This window comes from Schistocerca nitens, chromosome 8, assembly GCF_023898315.1.
Source record: "Schistocerca nitens isolate TAMUIC-IGC-003100 chromosome 8, iqSchNite1.1, whole genome shotgun sequence".
Classification (NCBI taxonomy): Eukaryota; Metazoa; Arthropoda; class Insecta; order Orthoptera; family Acrididae; genus Schistocerca; species Schistocerca nitens.
Genome location: NC_064621.1, coordinates 437,581,015 through 437,606,144, shown reverse-complemented (window position 1 = coordinate 437,606,144; position 25,130 = coordinate 437,581,015). Strand labels below are relative to the sequence as shown.

The 25,130-nt window shown below is 38.2% G+C and overlaps 1 protein-coding gene across 1 annotated transcript in view; it reads left to right on the top strand.

The window, feature by feature from the left end:
* LOC126199241 (uncharacterized) overlaps window positions 1-25,130 on the top strand; it is a 197,822-nt gene that overhangs the window by 23,087 nt on the left and 149,605 nt on the right. The window contains exons 3-4 of the mRNA XM_049936034.1: window positions 21,166-21,233; window positions 21,837-22,047. Coding sequence (XP_049791991.1) covers window positions 21,166-21,233; window positions 21,837-22,047 — 279 coding nt within the window. The remainder of the gene's footprint in view (window positions 1-21,165; window positions 21,234-21,836; window positions 22,048-25,130) is intronic.

Below are 25,130 nucleotides of genomic sequence, written 5' to 3'. Positions count from 1 at the left end.
CATTAAATAATAAACTATTTTGGGTTTTTGTTTTGTTTTTTCGTATGAGATGCAAATGGTGGCAGGATCTAGTCCAGTGTTGGTGTATAGATCTGTTTTGTGTGTACTGGTCAATGTGTTTCTTTATATATATCACAGTCTGAAAGATGTATTCACATGGTACTGTCAAGATTTCCATGGTTTTGAATAAATCAGTACAGTGAGCTCTCTTGCTGCTTTTTGTTATTATTCATACAGCCCTCTTTTGCAGTTTGAAAATTGCTTGTATGTTCTGCACATTTGTACCCCAGAAGGTTATGCCATAACTAATTATTGAATGCACATATGCAAAGTATGTAGTCTTAGCACATGAACTATTACATGCTGACATAATTATCCGGAGTGCATAGCAAGCAGTAGCAATTTTCTTTTCTAGTGCTGCAATATGGTCAGTCCAGTTAAGCTGTGAGTCAACATGCATTCTTAGGAATTTTGTGTTTGTGACACAATCTATAAGTTCATCTTTAACTTTTAGGCCTATGCTATTATGTTTTTTATTTATGTGGAAATTAATACTGCTTGTTTTTTTAATATTGAGGGTTAATTTGTTGCTTACTACCCACTTGCATACATGATCGAGAGTTTCTTCAGCTTTGTCTCTCAATTTGTCTGGTGACTCATCACTGATAAGGATGCTGCTATCATCTGCAAATAGTATTGCTTCCCCGTATTTGACACTCTGGGGAAAATCATTGATATATATTAGGAAGAGTATTGGCCCTAACACACTTCCCTGAGGGACTCCTATGTTAATATGTTCTGGTTTGGAAATGTGTTTTGTCAATCTGCTGAACTTCGTTTGTGAGATCTCTACACACTGTCCCCTGTTTTCCAAGTATGATTGAAACCAATTATTTACTGTTCCCCTTATTCCTAGTGCCTCCATTTTTTTTAGTAGTATTTTGTGATCTACCGTGTCAAATGCTTTGCTAAGGTCAAGGAATATGCCTGTTACATGTTCACCTTCGTCAAGTGCTTCTAAGACAAAATTTGTGAAGTGAGCTACTGCTGAACCTGTGCTTCTTCCTGGCCTGAAACCAAACTGTTCTTTACACAGTAGGTTGTACTTGTTTAGGAAATCCATTAGTCTCTTTTTCATTATATTTTCTATAGCCTTGGAAAAGGATGAGAGTAATGAGATGGGCCTATAGTTTTCTATATTTTCTGGATCGCCTTTCTTAAATAGAGGCAGGACTTTTGCACATTTTAAGTATTCTGGGAAGCAGCCTGCAGTGAAAGATTCATTTATGAAGTGCGCCAAAGGTTGTTGTATGCTGTCAATGCAGTCCTTCAGTAAGCACACTGGCACTTCATCTAAACCTGCTGATGTTTTATTCTTTAGATTCTTCACAACCATCCTTACTTCTTCTGTAGAAGTCGGTAACAGTAACATTGAGTTATCCATATAGTTCAATTTTTGTTCAGGCTGTTTTTTGCCAAACTTTTGCTGTAGCTTGGTAGCAACACTGCTGAAGTACTCATTTACAGTATTTACTAGTGTATTTGGGTTATGTATAATAGCACCATTATGTTTAATTTGAATGTTTACTGTTTTTAATTTATTACTGTTTGTTTCCTGTTTGGTAACAGTCCAGGCTGCTTTGATTTTATTTTCTGCCTTTTCTATAATACTGTCATTGTGGGCTTTTTTTGCATCTCGTAATACTCTTCTGTATATTCTTTTGTATGTGTGGTAGTAGTTTAGGAAACCAGGATCATTATGGTAGTTTTTTAACCTGTTCAGTTGTTTGAGTGTTGCAGAGGATTTCCTTATTCCTTTGGTCACCCAGGTATTTCTTTTGTGTGAATGTACTGCAGTTTGCACCTTTGGGAATGCTTCATCAAATCTGAGTTTAAATAGTGACATGAATTTAGAAAATTTCTTATTTACACTAGTTTCAGCATACACTTCTTCCCAAGTTATACTGTTTATTTGCTTGGCAAATTCTGATCTGTTTGGTTTGGAGAAAACCCTTCTGTATGTGTATGTTTTAGTTGTATTGTCTATATTTATGTTTAATTTTAGGATTTGACAGGAGTGATCAGAAAGGCCAAGGTTATCTACAATAATTTCAAAACTTTCTTTATCTATGTCTGTGATGATGTGATCAATTGTTGATGATGAGTTTTTGGCTATCCTCGTGGCTCTGTTAACTAATGGCGATAACTTATAACAGCGCAATATATTCAAGAATGAGTTTCAGAATCTATCTGGGTTTTGTGTGTTTATATTTAAGTCTCCACAAATGAGAACCTTCCCTTTAGGATTCGAAGCCATGTCTAGAATCTGGATTAGTTTTGCAGTGAAAGTATCCATATCACCACTGGGTGAACGGTAAATACGTATTATAGTTAACTTTTGTGCCTCATCTGTCTTGCTTAACTCTATGGCTGATATTTCTATGTGTTTTTCCTCACTTACAGAATTAATATCATTTCTAATTTTATAGGCAATTCCTTGCTTAACATATATACATGATCCACCACCTCTAATGGTGGTTCTACTATAATGACATGCTAGTATATATGAGTTTAAATTAATTAATGTTATTTCAGTTCCTCTACACCAATGTTCAGTAATGCATGTGACTGAACTGTTTAAAGTTAGTAGTGCCACTTCTAATTGCTGCACTTTGTTTCTGTCAGATTGTATATTTTGATGAAAGACTGAGAAACGAGCACAGCTTACCTTGCCTGTATCTTTTGTTTGCATTTTGTTGACAGTGACCGATGCTTAGCGCCGGTTTGTCCCAGTTTTTTTCTCCTGTTGGTGCTGAACCATAAAAAATCCTCCTTTGGAGTCATGTACTTTCTTGTCCTCTGGCTCCTTCTGATGGAGTGTGGTTTAGCTGGTGGCTTCTCCATTGGTACTGTCGTTTCTGGTGCTACTGCTGTTGTTGGCTTTGCTGTTGCTGTCCCACTGTTGCTGTGTCTCCTGTTCTTATTGCTGGTGGTGGTGGTGAAGGTTCTGCTGATGTCAGTTCTACTGCTGACGAGATGACTGCCTTTGTTGATTTTTCTTGTACTGTGGAATGTTCTATTACTGATAGTGGTATAACAGTTGTTTTTGTGTTGAAGGTGTTTTGAAGTAGTTTTAATTCCTTCATTATCATGTTCGCCAGATATTCTTTCCCAATACTGTTTAAGTGTAGTCCATGTTGTGTATGGAATCTACGACGTATATTATTTATATTAACACATTTAACATTTTTAAAACGTCTACAGATTTTGGCAAACTGATAGTTGGCTTTTTGTATTTCTGTATTTACACATGATTGGTTATCCAGATCGTGCCAATGTGGTGTATTCACGATTATCACGTTTGTATGCGTGAGGTTCTTCAGACACTGTTTAAGATAACGTGTAGCATTTGCAGTTTCATTTTTATATACATCGTTTGAACCTCCGATGAGTATTACACAGTCTTTATCATGTAGATTTTTAACCTCTCTAGATTCAGTCGTTTTTATTATTTCCGCTAGTGGGGCTCCCGGTTTTACTATGCTACACAAACTTCTATTAGTTTTCTCTTTAATTTTCTTTGCGAGTCCACGGCCATGACTATCTGAAAGCATGAGTATTTTATTATGCGAGTTATCTGTTACAATGTTTTTCATTTGAGTGTCTGTTTGTATCAGTATTTTGTGATGTACTTCAAGGTCATTTTGTACCAGTATTGTCTCATGAAGTTCATACGACACTTTATCGCTGTTTCGAGATTTTTTGATGTGTTTAGACTGTTCACTGGTGGTTTTAGGCCTACTATCTTGAATGTTTTTCTTTCCAAGCGACTCGTAACGGCTCGTTTTACCCTTGCTGTCTACAATTGCGAGTACTTCAAACGAGTTTTCATGCACGAAATTAACGTTGCGGTCATTGTTCACACGATTTAACACTTCTTGTTTGTTGTTTTTAAACGTAGCTTGGTTGTTTTTAAACATAGCTTTGTTCCAGTTTTTGGAAGCAGGCGAAATGATTTTCCCTTTCATTTAGTAGTGTGTAATCTTCTCTTTTGAAGATGCTAAATTTATTTATGCAGCCCATTTGATCATGTGCAGTAGTGTGCTAGATATTAGACTTAAATCATGTGTTTATAAAGCAAAGTAATCATGTTTACATATATCAAACAATGGAATATCCAGGATGGAATTTATCAATATCATGAAAAGGAAAGTTGCTACTCACCATATAGTGGAGATGCTGAATCGCAGATAGGCACAACAAAAAGACTCTCACAATAAAGCTTTTGGCCTTTTGAGTTGCATTTGTGTGTGAGTGTGTGTGTGTGTGTGTGTGTGTGTGTGTGTGTGTTGTTGACGAAGGCCAATCTGCAACTCAGCATCTCCGTTATATGGTAAGTAGCAACTTTCCTTCTCATGTTTACATATATGTATATTAAAAATTACCGATTACATAACTTGAATTTCTGTATTCCCCTACTAGATAGAAGCAGTGGTGAAGTATATATTCTCTAATAGAGCTTGCAAATGCATTTATATTTTATATATCTTTTAGATTATCTGGCAGCTTGAACAATTTTATTTCCATAGAGCATGTATCTTTCAGGCATATACTATAGTGACTGGGATTACATGTAAGTTTCCTGTTAATTTTTTATTGTGTTTATGTGTAAAATTGACATATTCAGTATATATATATCCCATTTTAGGTCGCTTTGGATGCCAACACCAATAATTTTCTTACCTTTTTTTTATGATGGGTTGATTGTTGATGGTGACATCATAGTAATGCAATATGTTATTTTGACAGCTATGGAAATTTATTGATACTATCTCTCAAGTTTTCTTTCCATGATTGATTAAATGTGTTCTTTATGATGTACAACTGAGTTTTAATTTTGTTTTATGCACATTACTTTGATGATCGGTGGGGTCATCATCTTCAGGTCGTTCAAGCAGTGTTGTTGTACATACTTGTTGCTGGGACTCTAACCAGATGGTGAACTATTGTTGTTGTAGTGCCACTATTTATAGCAGAGCACTTGCTCTTACTTTTGATTCTCATGTATTTTTCAGAGCTTGTACCATTATTCCATGAAAAACACATTCTCTCAGCACTTTCAAGCTTGGTTTTTAAAGTATGTTTTATGTTTTCAGTTCTACTAATGTATCTTTGAACTTCTGCAATTATTGTCCTTACGTAAAAAGTAGTAGAAGCAGTTGGATTTCTAAGGTCCATGTTTCATCTATTCAGCAATGTTCGTGTAGTGAGGTGCTGGCACAGAATTAGCAGGGCATCCTCATGACACTGTAAGAGTTCCCTCAGGCCACTGCTCGTAATATTCTTTCATCGTAGCTGCAGCGCAGACATCCCAGGAACCTTGTCAATTCTACATAAAGGGTGCACTATCCTGCTAGGGACTGGAGAGGGGACAAGAGTGATTTAAATAATTGTAGACCAATCTCATTGCTGACTTCATTTTCTAAAATATTCGAAAAAGTTATGTATTCAAGAGTAGTCGCACATTTAAGTGAAAATAATTTACTCAGCATGTCACAGTTTGGATTCTGGAAGGGTTACTCTACTGAGAATGCTATCTTCACTTTTACACATCAGATGGTACAAGCCCTAAATAACCAATTATCGCCAGTTTGGTATTTTTTGTGATCTCTCGAAGGCATTTGACTGTGTGGATCATGTCACACTCTTAGAAAAACTCAGGTTTTATGGAATTGAAGGCTATGCACACAGCTGGTTTGAATCATACTTAATGAACAGAAAGCAGAAACATATGTTTTTGGGGGTGCCCGGATACTTTTGTTCACATAGTGTATATGCTGATCATATTCCACGGAGCCTTCCAGTCTCCATTCTATTATCATTAGTAACAGTCAGTTTTTGTATCACTTGTAGTAATTTGATAAGTGGATATCACACTGTCTGTAGTTGAGGTTGGTGAGCATAAAGTGATTCAGCTAGATTGCTGTATAGCAAAAACATCTAGATTGAATATTAAGACCAACCCCAGAGGGGTCCCTAAGTTTCCACTAACATGTAATGTAGGCTCCCTCCCACTACCACTATTCTTGGTAGTTTCACCTTTTAAAACTGTTTGTCTAAGCATACATTCAAAAGTGTACATGTTAAAGAAGATTTTACAGAGGTATTTTTGTTTAGATTAGGTTTCTGCATTGGTTCACATGATTTAAAGTGAATTACATGTGTTTGCTGAACTTATAAATTTTGTACCTCAAAATCAAGAATAGTCGCAATGGTATTATTTTGTTAAGTTCTGCTGTCTTCTCAAAACAGCCAAAGTGCTTGTATTTCACATGAATGTGGAGTGGACATTAGATGTAACATCATCAGTTAAACTGCTCCAGATTCCTTGAGAATCGATGTTCCTGGCAGCGGTAGATCCACCAGCATTAGCCAACCAAATGAAGGAGGTGACATAGTGGGAAAATATCTCAGATCTTGGAAGAGATGTGAAAGTACAGGAATTAAAGTGATTTTGTATTGTACAACATAGGTGGGACATCAGCACCTTTAGTCAGGAAGTTACAGGATTAATGTGCAGCTCAGGTAAGGCTGCTATAGTACCAGTAGCTGGGAAATTATAAAATTATTATACAACACAGGTGGGGGTGGTATAGCACCCGTAGCTTGGAGAATTGTAGGATTATTGTACAGCACAGGTGGAACTGGTGTAGCACTTGTAGCCAGGTCACAAGTGTGAGAAGGGGAAGAAAGTCTGGATAGATTCTCAAGCTACAACCTCTTGAAACCATCACCAAAGCAAGGCTATAATGGCTCTCCTGCTGTTATAAATAAACTTTTCTGAGCTGCTAAGATATGATAATACGGACAAAAAGAAATGTGTACAAACTGCAGAGCTCACGTAGGCCAGTATTGCTAAGCAATAGGTCAGCGCACAAACCATTCTGTTTGTGTAGGCCAGATCTGTTCCTCCTATAGGTTAAGGTAGAATGTAGCCCACAGTATTTGGCTTCTCCATGTTAGTTGATAATGATAAGCAATAAGATATTAGCATAAACTTGTAGATAGTTTTCACTATTTGCTATTTCTTAGTGCTAAAGCAACAGGATAGTACGTGTATTGATTAATGAAAAGGGAATTGTACAGGTCAAGGAGTGCCTATTTTTATGTTAACTCTGGATAGCATGTGATATTGTTTGTATACATATGGGATATGGCTTTTTGTATTTGGGACTACTGTTTAAGTTGTTAGAAGAATATGATATAAGTAATAGGCAAATGTGGGAGATGGCATTTAGCATGCAGAAAGTTAACAGGAAAGATTTCCTTCCTGATTCCCTTTGCCCTCTCACAAGGTAAAATGACACAATTTTTAACAGGACTTAAAGTGATCTGAACTAAGAAGTGTGAAAATCAGGACATTTGGACTCAGTAGTTGAGATAAAATGTAAACAGTGCAGAGGACAAAGTGAAATCATGAGTGGAGGTGGACATGTGAAATGTAAATAATTGTAAATAAACTAGTGTTTCTGTTCCAGCAGAATTTAAGGGTGAATATTCTTCATAAAAGGGAGAAAATTTTAAAGGGTGAAACTTATAAATGAGACATGGAACTAGCAGTGCAGTGCCAGAGCAGAATTGGGCCATGCCAAAGTCAGACGCTGGCCAGTGGATTGCATGTTAATCAGCTTCACTGCGTCAGCCTGCAGGAGGTATTGCAGCCAATTGTGACAGTGGCATTTATGCAACCCAGAAATACCTCTGTTACCACAAAATCGGCTGCCAACAGTAGTACTTGACCACATACAACCCATCTTGTCATCATTTGGCCAGTCGGGCAGTATGTAACGCCCAGTCTGTGTGAGTTGGAGCCATCACTTTAACTCTGCAGCCACTAGGTCATGAACGGGGGACCACTGCCTGTCTGCTTAGCTCGGGCAGCCAACAATGCACCAGCCGCCCACTCCTGCTCTTCAGCATTGGTCCAGACTTCGACTCTGGACAACACCATTGTTGTGTTGCTGAGACTCTGTGACCTTTCACAATAGATAAGATGTTGGTGGCCATGTGCGACCAAATTGTGGCCATGTCATGCTGCCTCAGCCAGCATACCAGAAATGCCAGCTCAGTGTTCTGCCTCTCGGTCAGTGAATGCACTCTGCATGCCGTGAATAATTGCCTGCAATTACAGCGCTGAATATTACAAGGGAATACTGGACCATGCCAGAAAATAGAGGTCACTCAGAAGGCTGTTTGAGCTGAATAAATTAATAAAGAACTATTTTATGGTCACCGCTGGTTTATCTGCAGTTTTCCCATGTATTGTACCCACATATCATACTTGTCTCCAAACCATTTATGATACCAGACGTCACCCACAGAAGACTCAGTCACGCCCTGGCAGGCAAGAATTATACAACTATTCATGTCCCCTTCTGCACCATTATAGTGCTGTGAGAACATTTTTAGTTTTTAAAAATAAAGCATGTGAATGTGCTTAGAACAATAGAGTCCCTCTCCCCCTCCCCGCTACAAGTGTGAACTGTGAAGTGCATGCTGTCATTCAATTTCTTCCAGTTGAGGTGTGCAATACAGCTAAAATTCATTGACAGATAAATAATGTATAAGGTGAAACTTTCATGAGTGGCAGCAAATGATGCTGAAACTTTGAAGCATGATGTTGATGTTGCAGGCAGTCAGGGAAAGAAACTAGTGTCAATCAGTGAGCTTGTTCAGCAAGTGGATCAGGCGATTCCAGAAAATTGCTGATTCACAGTTTCTGTGTTGAGTGGTTCATTTCCCAAAATTGCAAGGGCAGCTCTCTATACCATCGTCAGTGAGAGACTTCAGTATTGCAAATTCTGTGTGAGATGGTTTCCCAAGATTGTGGCTGAACATTACAAAACACAGCAAATTGTCGCTGTCTTAATGTTTCTCCAGCACTACCTGGAAGAAATAGATTTTTCAACAAAATTGTCACAGGAGAAAATCCATGGGTCCTTTTCAAAAATGAAGAAACAAAAGAGCAATCCAAACAGTGGATCCATTCTCATTCTCTGAGTAAGAAGTGCAAGCAAACATTCCCTGTGATGATCTAGATCAAGGAAAAGTTTTCCATTAGAGACAAGCACCAGAAATAATTTCATGATGCATCATCCACAGGATGATGACTGCTTACCATCCACAGGTGAATGGTCTCCAAGAACACTTCAATAAGATGATGTCAAATATGCTCTCAGTGTATTTTGATTTCAAACAGCAAGATTGGGATACAATACTGCCTGTCATGACATTTGCAGTGAAGCAAGATACTACAGGTTTCACATTGTTCTTTCTGCTCCATGGTCATGAGGCTTAAATAATAGTGGATGCACATTTTTCGTATCAACTGGATGATGCTCAGGTTACTACATGAAACTCCTTATCACCAGGACTGAAAGTGTAGATGGCTCACATGTGGGCCCTGGATGCTCAGGAGGAAGATCAAGAGCATTATAAAGCCAAGCAGCCACCAGTAAGATACAGCATGGGAGACTTGGTATGGACATTTTCCTTAGTGCGGAAATTATGCCTATTGGAAAAGTTACCAGAGAGCATCTCTGGGCCATATTGTATCCATTGTTGCTTGTCAGATATCACATATGAAGTCAAGGATTACGATTCTTTGTCAAAAGGGGGGGGGGGGGGGGGGGACACAGAGATGTCATCCACATCCTTGGTATAAAGCCCTTCTACAGAGGCACAGATTGATGATGGAAACTGAAGATGGACCATTGACAAGATCTAGGTCCAGTGTGCTGTTGTTGTCTCGAGTGAGAACTTCTGTTTCTCCAAGAGGGGCAGGAATGCAGTGAGCTGCGTTGCATGCGGTATTGTGAAGTGGTTAGCTTCACTGGCTGGAGTGTTGAGGGTCACCAGTTCAAATCCAGCTACCAGTTATTATGTGTTACTTAGTATTTATCATTTCTAGAAAGTTCTTGAAATAGCATAACATTTGTAATAAACATTCTTTGTAACTGCATGGGGTCAATCTGGGGCCTGATGCTAAAATTCAAATCCTTACTATCATCCACATAGTCAGCATTTACATCATCCCAGCAGCTCCATCCATTGCTGGTGCAGTAATCGGCATTTCAAAATACTTTGATGACGTTTGGCAGGCCACATAGGTGAGCTCGTCCACAACAATGCCTGCTTTGTTTTGCATAACAGCAGGCTGTCCAGCCAGGTTGGGTATGTTGACACAGCTGGGCTACAAATTGGCATCAGCTGTGAACCGGCTGCTGCTGTGAGGCCTCCAACATTCTTCCTGCTGCAGGACGCCACTAGATGGCGTGAGGGATGAACCAAGGCCCTCCTAGTCACTGAGCCTTGGTGCCAGTACCAAAAACTTAGCCTGGCTGAACAGGACACACCCACCACACCAGCAGCATAACAACAACATAAAGCAGCCACATCGAATGCAGCACTAATGAGGCACACTGACCATGCAAGGCCTCGCCACAACTGGGACAGCAGCTACTACTATCCTCGTGACACCACTTGTCACCAACATGAGCTGCAGGATTGATTCCTGACCATGCCTGTGGTATATGGACACCAGCGTGAACATGGGACATGCCATCAGATGTGGGTGAGCACTTGTGATTGTTGTAGCTTGTTGGAGTAATTAAAAGTTTTTTTTTTTTTTTTTTTTTTTTTTTTTTTTTTTTTTTTTTTTTTTTTTTTTTTTTTTTGCCTTTACAAATGTCTGCTTGTGTCTGTGTATGTGTGGATGGATATGTGTGTGTGTGCGAGTGTATACCTGTCCCTTTTTCCCCCTAAGGTACGTCTTTCCGCTCCCCTGCCAGTGCTTTCGTTTGGTAAGTCACATCATCTTTGTTTTTAGATACATCTTTGTTTTTAGATATAATTAAAAGTTTTCATGCACATGATCACTCTAGCTGTAGCCATCTTCAACTCTGATGGACTCCCTAAGTCCTTGGTAACTCATTAAACCCACAATACCCAGATGGGAGTGCAAGTGCCATCCTGACCACTAGAAGACTGGCTCTTCCACCCCTCTGTAGCAATAATTGCACCACTGATGCTCTATATGTTGGCACCCAGTGTGAGGCATGCAACTGTCCATCTTCCTGCATCTCTACATTTGGTGCAGAGGTATTGTCAAAGGTGCTATGATCATCAGCAATGCAAGTAAGTAGCAGCATGTGTATTGTAACCTCTTAAGGAGTCCTTGTTTCCATTTTTCCTGATTTTGTGTCCATCCCCTTTTTCCTTATTTTCTGTGTAGAATATGTTGATAGTTAAGGCTAATGTATCTTGGGTAAGTATAGGCAAGTGTATGTAGGAGATGAATGTATAAATGGTAGAAGAGTGTACACGTAATCTAATGTTATCATGTAAGTTACAGTTTTAGGAGTCCTATAGCAGTATGCTAGTAGATATATGGTTTACCGTCCACAGGGCGACTCAGTTCTGTCCAGAGCTTTTCTTTTCTTTTTCTCTTCCTGTGCCACATTCCTACTGCTTATTCAATTTTCGAGTAAGGTAGTTGTAAAAGATGGGACAAACACTGACAGGGTGAAATGCAGATCAGCATTTCAACTGTATCTTATGGTTTGGTTTTTTTGTCTTTGCATCATGCAGCACTGACTCACAGAAGCAATATGCTGAAGGCACCACACGGACACAACACTAGTCACTGGCCCTGTCTTCATCAGTTAAACCACTCCAGGATTGCTGAGTAACAATGCGCATGATTGCAGAAAATCCATCTGAGATAACTGTCTGAAACAGTGTAAGGGAGAACATACCAGGTACCAGGAAGTTTTATGGAGTATCATAGTTGTACTAAGAGACCAGGTTTTTAAGCACCTTTGGTTCAATAAGTAAGTGATATTGAGGAGCCCATGCAGCATGATAAACTGGACTAATCTCTCAGGTAGTTGTGAATTCAAACAGTGAGCTTTATTGTAAAGTATTGAGGATTGTAGTGAAGATGATGAGAGTTGTTGTTGGGTGGTATCAAGGCACACAGATTGTAGCTGGGAAAGTATCTTGGTTAAGTAAGTCAGTGATGTTGAGGAGCTCATGCAGCCTATGTTGCCTGATACACTGAATGGGAGGAGCTCATGGAGTCTGATACACTGAATTGGTCTCGTGGTGTCAGAGACACAGTTTAAGGTCTAAGTGATAGTTCTCCAATTCTTATGGGAATTATAACATGACTGTAATGATTCTATCACAAATTACTTAGTTTTTGTGAATAGTTTTGCTTAAGTTCTTCTTCTGAACATATGTATGTTTGTACTCCAGGGATGTCTATGCTAGAATGCGTTTAAGAATGCTGAGATTTAAATCACAGATATTACATTCATGGGATTATAAAGGACACATTTTGGTTTATTTAAAGTAAGTGATTAGGTAATATTTAAACAAACTTGTAGGTGAAACATTTAACTACAGGGAATGTGTAATGTGATTTGTATAATTGGATCTTAGTATGTTTAATTTAGTTTGGTAGGGAAGAATTGATTTATGTATTGCAACATATTGATCATTTGGTGAAATGTGATAACTAGGCAAGGATAAGTGATGCGTTTTTAAGGTTAAGTAGAAGAGTCTAGGAGGATAGCACATGGGGAAGAGAGGATACATAGTGTGTAATGTTGTAGGATACCTCCTTGATCCCCTCACACTTATCCTTATAAGATGGTTTACCACTGCTGCCAAATGGGCAAGTTAATAAAATGGACTGTAATTGGATTTTAGACTAACTTTCCCTAGAGGCTCAGAGGGAGAGTATCGAAAATATTGCTTGAAGATGTGAGTGGACTATGAACAATGAAATTAAGTGTGAGTGATGTGGACAAAAGTAACCATTAGAGTTAAAATGTAGTAGCATGTATGAGTTATTCCAGTACTATTCATGGGACTTATGCATAGTTTTCAGAATCACCCAGTGATTAGATCTATACAAACTATAGTGAGACTTGTGATTTATAATTGTATTTGAGCTCAAGAAGGTGGAACAGTGATAACAGTGTAAATATATCTAAAAGAATGTAGAGTACAGGCATACAACAGCGTACATAGAATTTATACTCTGGACAAGTGTTTTGTAAAATTTGATTGTAGAAATAGCAGTTTTGTTGCAGTCAGACTTAAGCCTCTCCAGGGAGGAGGACTGTAGCCGTCACCTACAAGCTCACCACTTACACTATGTCAGTAGCTCTGTTCCATAGTGGGGCAACAATAACTACCATTTCAAGACATTTCAGTGGTGCTTGGCATGCCATGTGCATGGTATCAATCACAACAAGACCTGCCTTATCTTGTACAAAAGCAGGCCGTCTAGACAGGCTGGCCATTTTGACGCAGCAAGACTATGAATTGGCATTTTCTGTGTGCTTGCTGCTGCCATGAGGCTGCCAATGTTCTTCCTTCTGCAGTCACCACCAGATGGGGTGAAGAATGAATTGACACCTTTCTACTCACTGAGCTTTGGGGTGCCTGCCAGTGGCTGAAACTCACCTTGGCTGGGAAGGACACAGCTGTCCTAGCAGCTGTGTAACAACATAAAGCCACTGTATCTGATGCATTGCTTCGGAGATAAGCTGACCATGCAAGGCCTTGACACAGCTGGGACAGCAGCTACTGCCAGCTGTTCAACACCACTTGACACCACCGTGGCCTATGATATTGATGCCTCACCAGGGTTGTGGAACACGGATGCTGTGGATTGACTCTGGTCATAGGCACAAACTGCAACTGCTGTAACATGTTGGAGTAATAAACAGTTTCCATGCAAGCATTCTGTCTTGTGACACCCATCTTTACCACTGACCAACTTCTGTAGCTCTTGCGAATGCATCAGACCAGCAATGCCCAGGTTGGAGAGTCATTGCCATCCTGAGCACTATAAGAACGGCTCCTCCACTCTCCATAGCAGTCATTGCACCCTCAAACTGCTACGTCTTGGCTCCCAACATGAGCCATGTGAGCATCCATCTTACTGGACTGCTACATCTGGAATATTCAATTTTTGTATAAGTACTGGTGTTCTGGAATATTTGATGTTTGTGTAAATAGCTGCACACTCCATCCCAGAGCTCAGTCCTTTTCTGACTGTACATTGGTGATAATCATAGACATGCTTTCAGTGCTAAGTGTTTTGTTTCATTGATGACCCTGCTTTAGGATTTGTGCCTGAGGGGGGTTATGATGTGATAATGCAGTAGAATATTACCGTTATCACAGCAAACTTGTAAAATTGACTCATTCCATAACCTGAGATATATTCACAGCATAGATGACCAGAACATGAAACAAAGTAGTAGTTGCCACCTTTACTTTATTAGTTATTGGTTTGAATGTATCAGTAATGAAAAATTTCATTAAGAAATAAACATACTGAGAGTCAATAGTTAGTACACATAATTCCTTAAATGGGTTTGTGCAAGAGGTTTTTGAATGTAACTCACAAATAATTTGTATTGCGACTCAAAAAAACTTAAGCTTAACTTGACAGTATAGAGCAAATGCTTTTTTTATATTTTATTACTTTTGCGTCACCTGTGCCTGTTAATCTTCACATTACAAATGTTAGTTGAACCATTTCATCAGCTCTGTTGCATTTTCCTCCAAACTGATTTTATCATCGAGGTGTAATCCCAAAAATTTGACTGTCAACTTCTTTTCACTGCTTGTCATCACATTTCACATGTACGATATGTGGAAAGTTCTGAACTCCGTAATATACTTCTTTTGAAGTTGAATAACAAAGAATTGTGCTAAAACCATTTATTAATGTCCATGAAAATTTCATTAATAGCTCTTTCTAGAACTACATATGGTTTGGAGGAGCATGCAACAGAGCTGATCAAATGCTTCCTCAAGCTTTTGTAATGTAAAGGTTGCCAAGTGAAGGCAATGCAAAAATAAAAAATAAAGCATTCACTGTATAATGTAAAGTTCAGCTAAAGTTTTCTGGGTTGCAATATGCTATTTGTCATAGTATTTGAAACCTCTAGAAACAAAACAAACTTAGTATCTGCTAATGTGACTGTTGAAAGGTCACTGATATACCCCAAAAAAGAAAGGACTCTTAAGATGGAACCTTGCAGGACACAACATCGCAACATGCAATCAGTTATGATTCAAATAATAGCTGAACACTTAATTTTTTTGTATGGACACTTTTTGTTTTCTGTCAAACAGTGGAAAAACCAGGATGGAATAATGACAGTATTATGGAAGGGGTAGATGTTGAGTCACAGACAGGTGCAACAAAAATACTGCTAAGCAAGTAAGCTTTTGACCAAAGGCTTTCTTCTATATGTTAAACACACACAAATTCATACATGCACAACTCACACACACTCGTAACCACTGTCTGGCTGCCAAGGCCAGATTGTCAGACAGATATGACTTGAACTGTTTTGAAGGGTTCCCTGTTACAAAATAATGTTTTAATTTACTTAGAAGGGTGTTGTGATTTACACTGTTAAATATGTTTGACGGATCACAGAATATACCAGTAACCAGTAATTTATTACCTAATAAATGAAGCACATTCTCACTATATTCATAAATAGCCTCCTCAGTAATAGTACCATTTAGAAGTTCAGACTATGGATTTGACAGTATGTTATTTATAGTCAGTTGTTTAAGGATCCACTCATATGTTAAACAGTCTAAAATTTGTGAGACCAATAACGAAAGTGAAGATAGTCAGTTTTGATTCTGTGCCTTAACTACAGCATGTTTAACCCAATCAGTAAGTGTTGCACTAATAAATAACTGGTTACCCAAATAACTGAAGATTTTATTAAAATCAGTAAGCTACTTTTATTAACTTTGTGATATGATTATTGTAAAATAAATTTTTGGTTTTAAAGATTTTTTGATAGCTGTTACATCTTCTGATGTAATGAGGAACATATTTGCATTCCTGGAGTTATTTGTAATGGGCTGGGCTTCAGTATTCCAGGGCAGCATTTATTGAGCCTGAACCATCTTATTAATTACCTATTTTAAGTGCTTGTTAAAGAGCAAGCTTATCTGTACAACATATATGTTGCCAATGTGTCAACTATTCTTTAACTCATCTGCTCCTCTACAACTGTAGTTTTACAAGTTTCCTTATTCACTACAAATCATTTTGTTGACTGATGTGGCAATCACCACCTAATAATGCATTTCCTCTGATGTCTGGATTACTTTCTTCAATGCTCGTATGTTTGTCTTTTAATGAACTCCTATTCTATTTCTGGTTTCAAATTGCATGCATATGTTTCATACTACATATTCACATTTTCACTTCTTGTCTATGTACAACCATTCAAGTAATAACAGTGAAACAGAATGGAAGAAAAAATTACATTTGTATTTCTCAGTTTCTGTTGTCTTCTTTCTAGTGAGCTCATTCGATCCTTAGCTTTGGTGCTTGGTATTGCTTTGGTACCAGAAAAGAAGAAAATCAAAGTGTTTGACATTTGTTGCTATAGAGGGACACTGAAAATTAAGTCGACTTATAAGATAAGAAATCAAGCAGTTCTCCTCATAATTAGCAATGAAAGAAATATCTGGAGAACACTGACAAGAAGAAGGGACAGAATGGTAGGGCATTTGTTAAGCTATTGTGGTATTAGGGGAAGCTATAAATGGAATAAACTGGAAGCTGCAGTGGGTATAAACTGTAGGGGAAGACAGAGATTGGAGTATATCCAACAAAGAATTGAGGATGTTGAGTGTAACTGCTACTTTCAGATGAAGAGATTGGCACAGGAGAGGAAATCATTCAGTTGCTGCAAGAAACATGATAAATTAAGTGCTGGTTAATAATTTCTTTCTGTGACTCATTGTTGGTACACAATTGAACTTCACATTTGGTTAAACTTTATTTTATAATTACGTCTACTGTGAACTTAAGCAACTGTGTTTAATGTTTGACTCTCTTTTCCTCTCACTGTCCTAGCATTTATCCTGTTGTACAGGGTCTATTATGATTTTGCAAATTTATTTCAGTTTAATTTTATGACAGATGCCCTTCCTCTCACCATCATCATCAGTTAACCTAAGGGAAGGAAGTTGTGCGCACCATCTGTTTGGGAATCGTGTTAGTTGTTTTCTGTGTGTTATCATATTTTAACTGTTTGTGTATTGTGAATGGGAACCAACTCAGCATTTCCATAAATGAATGTGGCAAACCACCTAAAAATCACACTCAGGTTGGCCAGTGTACCCATCCAGTGGTTGTTAATGTGCCACACAGATTCAGTCTGGGTCTGGCTCACATCCATCTATCGAAAAATAGTGTGCTGCACGAACTGTATGAGCAGGTTTGATTTGATTTATTTCTTTATTAATCCATGTAACAGTTTACATTGTGTGGATTTCGTCAGCAAAATCATATACAATACAATATACCTACAATTATACACATAAAATTTGTATTTACACACATTTTTGAGGTATCTTAAATTAGTTTTATATCCTTGTGTAATTTGTAATTTTCTTATACAATTTTTGATTTCCTCATGTATTACAATGGAGGCTACTTTAATTACACTACATGTTTTAATTCAGATAGTCCATTACTGCGTAATAACTTTTATTTAGTAAAAAAAATTTTAGTTTTGTTTTGAACTGTCCGATTGTGTCAATATCTTTTATTTTTTGGGGTAATTTATTATATAATTTAACAGCATTGTACAACAAGCTCTGCTGAGTTTTAACTTTATTTTTCCTTTCTAGATGCAGATTGTATTGGTTTCTAGTTTCATAGCTGTGTACTAAAGAATTTTTCTTATAGCAGTCAATATTTTTTTTTACATACATAACACTTTGAAAAATGTATTCACAGGGGACAGTTAGGATTTCCGGCTTTTGGAAATGTTCAAGGCAGTGAGCCCTACTGCCACTCTTGGTTATTATACGAATTGCTCTTTTCTGTAATTTGAAAACTATTTGAATATTTTTACTGTTGACTCCCCAAAATATTATTCCATAGGTAATAACAGAGTGGATATAAGAAAAATATATAGATCTGACACATGTAGTATCACAAACTGCAGTCAGAATTCTCAGAGCATAGCATGCTGTAGCGATTCTGTTACTAAGTATTTTAATATGTTCTTCCCACTTTAACTGACTGTCAACATGCATACCAAGAAATTTTGTGTGATCTACACATTCTATAGTTTCATTGTTTAACTTAAAGTTGTTATAGTGTGGTTTTTTGCAGACATAGAAGTTAACAGCATTTGTTTTTTTAAGATTTAGTGTTAGTTTATTATTGGATGCCCACTCACATACACTGTTTAGTGTTTGTTTGGCTTTTTCTTTTAGTGCATCTGGTGATTTGTCACTGATTAGAACATTTGAGTCATCTGCAAACAATATTGTTTGTCCATGCTTGATGCTCTGTGGGAAGTCGTTTATGTAAATGAGGAATAGTACTGGGCCAAGGACACTACCCTGTGGGACACCTATATTTACATAATTTGGGTCTGAAGTATACTTTACAATATAGTTTGAGCAACTTGAAATATGTGAGATTTCAGTTATCTGTGTTCTATTTTTTAGATATGACTGGAACCATTTGTTCACAAGTCCCCTTATTCCAAGTTCATCTAACTTATTTAACAATATATTGTGGTCTACTGTATCAAACGCTTTAGTTAGATCAAGAAATATACCTGTTGTGTAGTTCCCTTTATCTAATGCGTCTAGAATGTGTTTTGTGAGGTGTGCTGTTGCTGATTCTGTGCTTTTCCCTGATCGAAATCCAAACTGGTCAACAGACAGTAAGCTGTATTTATTTAAATAATTCATTAGCCTATCTTTCATAATAGTTTCTAATATTTTTGCAAAGCATGATAGTAGAGAAATTGGCCTATAATTTTCAATTATTCCTGCATCACCTTTTTTGAAGAGAGGTAGTAATTTCGCATATTTTAAATAGTCTGGAAAGTAGCCCTGCTTGAAAGATTGATTTATAATATCAACTAAAGGTGGAAGTAGGCTCTTGATACAGTCCTTAATTATAAAAATGGGGACTTCATCCAGACCAGCTGAGTTATTGTTTCTCAGTTTGCTGACTGCTTTATAGACTTCTTCCTGTGTTGTAGGGAATAACACCATTGAGTGTGATACACCATTATTTGGCTTTTTGACCTGAGGGGCTGTTAGAAAATTTTCCTGTAATTTTATTCCTATCCTACTAAAATAATCATTTATATAGTTTGCCAAATATATTGGGTCTTTTATTAGAGTCCCTTCCTCTTTGATTTTCAAGTTTGACAGATTTATTTTCCTGGTACCAGTTTCCTGCTTCACAATCTTCCATACTGCCTTATTTTTGTTTTCAGCAGAGTGCACTATTTTGGAGTTATGAGCTCTCTTTGCTGCAAGCAATATTTTCCTATATGTTTTCCTATATCTTTTATAAAAGAGTGAGAAAGCAGGATTAGTTTGGCTGTGTTTAATGGAGCTCAGGTACTTTAGTGTTTCAGATGATTTTTTGATTCCTTTTGTGACCCACTTGCTTTTTCCTGCTGTTGGTAATGGACATAATACTTTAGGAAATGTTTCTTCAAAATTTAATTTAAACAATGTCATGAAATTTTTGAATTTTTCATTTGCACCTACTTCTGAGTATACTGAGTCCCATGTTTTTCCAGCTATCTGTTTGGCAAACTCATGTCTATTTTTTTTTAGAAAAAATTCGTCTGTAAATATGCATTTTCTTTGTTTCTTCTGGAGCCACTTTTATATTAATGATTTGAGCTGAGTGATCAGATAATCCTAGCTCTGCTACCACCACCTCACAGTTATCTTTGCCTAAATCTGTTAATACCTGATCAACAGCTGTCTTTGAGTATTTTGTTATTCTGGTTGCACTGTTAACCATTGGAACTAAATTGAAACTTTGAGCAAGACTTTGTAATGAGTCCCATGTAGAATCAGGATTCAGTTTATCAACATTTAGGTCTCCACATATGAGAATGTGGTTCTTTGGAGTGGATATCTTGTTAAGAACATGATTAAGTTTGGAGAAAAAGATATTGAAGTCTCCACTAGGAGATCTGTATATACATAAGATAATCAAATTCCTACACCTGTATTGGTCCCTGATTTCAACTGCTGCCAGTTCAAAATGTTGCTCTTCACTGATTACACATAAATCGCTTCTGGTCTTATACTGATAATTTTGTTTTACGTAAATACAACACCCTCCACACTTCATAGAAGTCCTACAGTATGCACACGCTAAATTATAAGACTGCAAGACTAACTGATTAATTTCAGCCTCATTGCACCAATGCTCAGTGAGACAAACAACTGAGCACTCTGTAAACTCCAGCTCCACTTCTAGCTGTTGGCTCTTATTTGCTAGGGAACATACATTTTGGTGAACAACTGTTAAGTAATTTTTTCCAGCACTATTTGCATTCCCACTTTTTTTCGTTTTAATGTCGTTCTGTTTTGGTTCAACTGCTTCCTTATTATGATTACACTCACATTTTTTGTTTGCATATGGTATTCTTGGATAGTCACCCCCTGCAGACCGTATTAGTTTCCCTTATTTTTTATAATTTTACATAAATCCAGGAGCATTTTACTGAAAGTCATTGCACCTAGTCTGTTTAGGTGCAGGCCATCCCTACCCAGTTCTGGATGATCTGGATGATAGTAATGCTGGAACTTTGTAGTTCTTATAGTCTGATTATTGGCCTCTAGTACGAGGGTAGGATCATACACATCTGCACCTAGCAGACATTTGATAGCTGTGAATGTGTGTGCATGTGAGAGCTTGTGTGTGTGTGTGTGTGTGTGTGTGCGCAAGAAGCAAGAGAGGTTTGTTCAGTGGCAGTACTACAGGTCTATCAGTTTCACACCACTGTTCAATTGAGCACTTTTACCCCACAAGTTGTCATGTAAACTTTTTACAAGATAAAGATCACTGATCTATTTGAAATTTCTAAGTACTTTAAATTATCCAAGTATCGTAGAAGAAAGTACTGTATTATGGAAGGTTTTGTGTTTTCTTGAATAATAAAAGGAGTGATTTAAAACTTGAGGGGACACTACATCACTTTTTAATCCTGTCAAACATTTCTGAATATGTATTTTTAGTTCCACAATTTCTTTGTTCAGGTCATCATTGCCCATAGTCCAGTCAAATGAAGAATGGCAGAAAAGTAATGACTACTCAGCAGCTACAGGTAAGCTACTTCAGACAACAGAATGATAAACATTACGACTTACTGTATATTAGACACACTGAGCTTCAGGAGCAGTAGTCATGCACATAAACAAGACTAATTTTCACAATGGGCAGTAGGAGCAGTAGCTGGGGTGAAGGGTTGTGTAAGATAGAAAGGAGGAAAAGAACAGGGAGTCATGGAGAGGAGGGGAAGGGGGAGAGATGAATGAAAGGAACATGGCAGCTAGGTGAGGGAGCGGCAGCAGTTGAATGGGATAAGAATTGGGCATTTCTGTGCTTGTCCCAATGTAGGCAGGGGGAGAAGAGGTGTGAACAGGGGACAGGTGGCATCAGTGGGGAAGAAAAAGAGGAGTAACAGTGGTTGCTATGTGATCTCTAAGGAATGATTTTGTCTGAAAACTAAGCTATTGGTTCAGCCTTACTTATGTTATGTACCTATCTTCCTCACAATGTCACAACTATACTGTAACTGGTTACTGTCACTCCTTCAATTCTACCCAGGACTTTCCAATTCTGTATTAGTGGTAAGTTACTTCACCACTTCTATTATTATATTATTGAAGTTTATACACCCTTGATTATTAAACATTTCTTTTCTTAGGTATGGAAAATAATGATAGACCAGAAATAGATTTTCAGTATTATGATTCGTATTTCTATGGGTTTTATGATGCCATGAGAAGGATAAACCCAACAATGTATGCAATACTTTATGCAAAATGGTGTGCATCACATCATTTACCTGTTAATGAGGCTTACAGGAGTCAAATTCCACATAATATAACAGCTAGAGAATCTTCACATTTGGCGAGGTATGCCTTATCTCATCGTATATATTTTATTTGAATTATTGTTTTGCTGAAATAATTTTCCAGCTTATGATTCTCAAGTATCTTGTATACAGGGTTATTACAAATGATTGAAGCGGTTTCACAGCTCTACAATAACTTTATTATTTGAGATATTTTCACAATGCTTTGCACACACATACAAAAACTCAAAAAGGTTTTTTAGGCATTCACAAATGTTTGATATGTGCCCCTTTAGTGATTCGGCAGACATCAAGCCGATTATCAAGTTCGTCCCACACTTGGTGCAGCATGTCCCCATCAATGAGTTCGAAAGCATCGTTGATGCGAGCTCGCAGTTCTGGCACGTTTCTTGGTAGAGGAGGTTTAAACACTGAATCTTTCACATAACCCCACAGAAAGAAATCGCGTGGGGTTAAGTCGGGAGAGTGTGGAGGCCATGACATGAATTACTGATCATGATCTCCACCACGACCGATCCATCGGTTTTCCAATCTCCTGTTTAAGAAATGCCGAACATCATGATCGAAGTGCGGTGGAGCACCATCCTGTTGAAAGATGAAGTCGGCACTGTCGGTCTCCAGTTGTGGCATGAGACAATTTTCCAGCATGTCCAGATACACGTGTCATGTAACGTTTTTTTCGCAGAAGAAAAAGGGGCCGTAAACTTTAAACCATGAGATTGCACAAAACACATTAACTTTTGGTGAATTGCGAATTTGCTGCACGAATGCGTGAGGATTCTCTACCGCCCAGATTCGCACATTGTGTCTGTTCACTTCACCATTAAGAAAAAATGTTGCTTCATCACTGAAAACAAGTTTCGCACTGAACGCATCCTCTTCCATGAGCTGTTGCAACCGCGCCAAAGATTCAAAGCGTTTGACTTTGTCATCAGGTGTCAGGGCTTGTAGCAATTGCAAATGGTAAGGCTTCTGCTTTAGCCTTTTCTGTAAGATTTTCCAAACCGTCGGCTGTGGTATGTTTAGCTCCCTGCTTGCTTTATTCGTCAACTTCCGCGGGCTACGCGTGAAACTTGCCCGCACACGTTCAACTGTTTCTTCGCTCACTGCAGGCCGACCCGTTGATTTCCCCTCCTTACAGAGGCATCCAGAAGCTTTAAACTGCGCATACCATCGCCGAATGGAGTTAGCAGTTGGTGGATCTTTGTTGAGCTTCGTCCTGAAGTGTCGTTGCACTGTTATGAGTGACTGATGTGAGTGCATTTCAAGCATGACATACACTTTCTCGGCTCCTGTCGCCATTTTGTCTCACTGCGCTCTCGAGCGCTCTGGCGGCAGAAACCTGAAGTGTGGCTTCAGCCGAACAAAACTTTATTAGTTTTTCTACGTATCTGTAGTCTGTCGTGACCATATGTCAATGAATGGAGCTACAGTGAATTTATGAAATCGCTTCAATCATTTGTAATAGCCCTGTATTTAAATTTATTATCAAGGATTCATTTGTCATAGCTGTCCAGTAAATCATATAATTGTGAGATGGTACCCAAAATATATTGAGAATTTTATTGCAAAAATCAAAAAACTATATCTTAATGTCCTCCACCACCTTCAAAGTAGTTACCTCGGGTATGTATGCAACTATAACAGCATTGTTCCCTTTTTTGGAAGCATTCCTGGACAGCCGTAGGGTGAAGGGTGTTCACGACCCATTGCGATTCCACTTGAACATCATAAGTCTATTCAAAACATCGCCAATTGAACTCAATTTTTTTCTTCAGGAACCTGTAGAAATCACAGGGGCTATGTCTGGGGAGTAGGGAGTGTGAGGGTCTGTTGCCATGTTGTCTTTTGTGTAGAATTCCTTCACAACAAGCGAGGTGTGCGTGTGTACATTTTCATTGTGCACCAACTAATCTTTCTTTTTCTCACAACTCTGCTGTTTGTGCCAAGCATTTTCCCTTAGTCACCCCAAACATGTGCAGTAAAATTGCCTGTTGACAATCTGATGAGGCAGAACAAACTCCTTATGCACTGTTGTTGTTGTTGTGGTCTTCAGTCCAGAGACTGGTTTGATGCAGCTCTCCATGCTACTCTATCCTGTTCAAGCTTCTTCATCTCCCAGTACTTAACTGCATCCTACATCCTTCTGAATCTACTTAGTGTATTCATCTCTTGCTCTCCCTCTATGATTTTTACCCTCCACGCTGCCCTCCAATGCTAAATTAGTGATCCCTTGATGCCTCAGAACATGTCCTACCAACCGATCCCTTCTTCTTGTCAAGTTGTGCCACAAACTCCTCTTCTCCCCAATTCTATTCAATACCTCCTCATTAGTTACGTGATCTACCCATCTAATCTTCAGCATTCTTCTGTAGCACCACATTTCAAAAGCTTCTATTCTCTTCTTGTCTAAACTATTTATCATCCACGTTACACTTCCATACATGGCTACGCTCCATACAAATACTTTCAGAAACAACTTCCTGACACTTAAATCTATACTCGATGTTAACAAATTTGTCTTCTTCAGAAACGCTTTCCTTGCCATTGCCAGTCTACATTTTATATCCATTCCCTGGAAAGAGAGAGAGAGAGAGAGAGAGAGAGAGAGAGAGAGATTGAAACTGACTTCATGTAGCTGTGAACATGTTGAGCTTTTTTCAGCCTTGGAAAAGATGGCATTTTCCATTGATTGCTGCTTGGTTTCAGGGTCATAAGAGTAGACCCTAGAATCATCACCTGTTATGATTCTAGATAAGAATTTTGGACACTCTCGAACTCTTTGTTGCAGCTCAGTGCACATCTGAATCCTGAAGTTTTGTTGGCTGATTCCGAGAAGGTAAGGGACGAACTTTGCTGCAGTTCATCAGCTAGAATTCATTAATATGTACTGTATGACAGCCAAAATTTGTTACAAACCTCATGAATTGTCTGCCTTTGATCTTTGCAAATCACATCATGCACTTTCATGACCATTTCCATTGTTATACTTGTTGACAGTTGACCAGAATGTTTGCCATCTTCCACAGATTCTAATCCTTCCTTGAAGTACTTGAACCATTCAAATGTTCTTACTAGACTTAGTGCACTCTCACTAGATGTCTCTGTCAGTGTGCGGTGAGT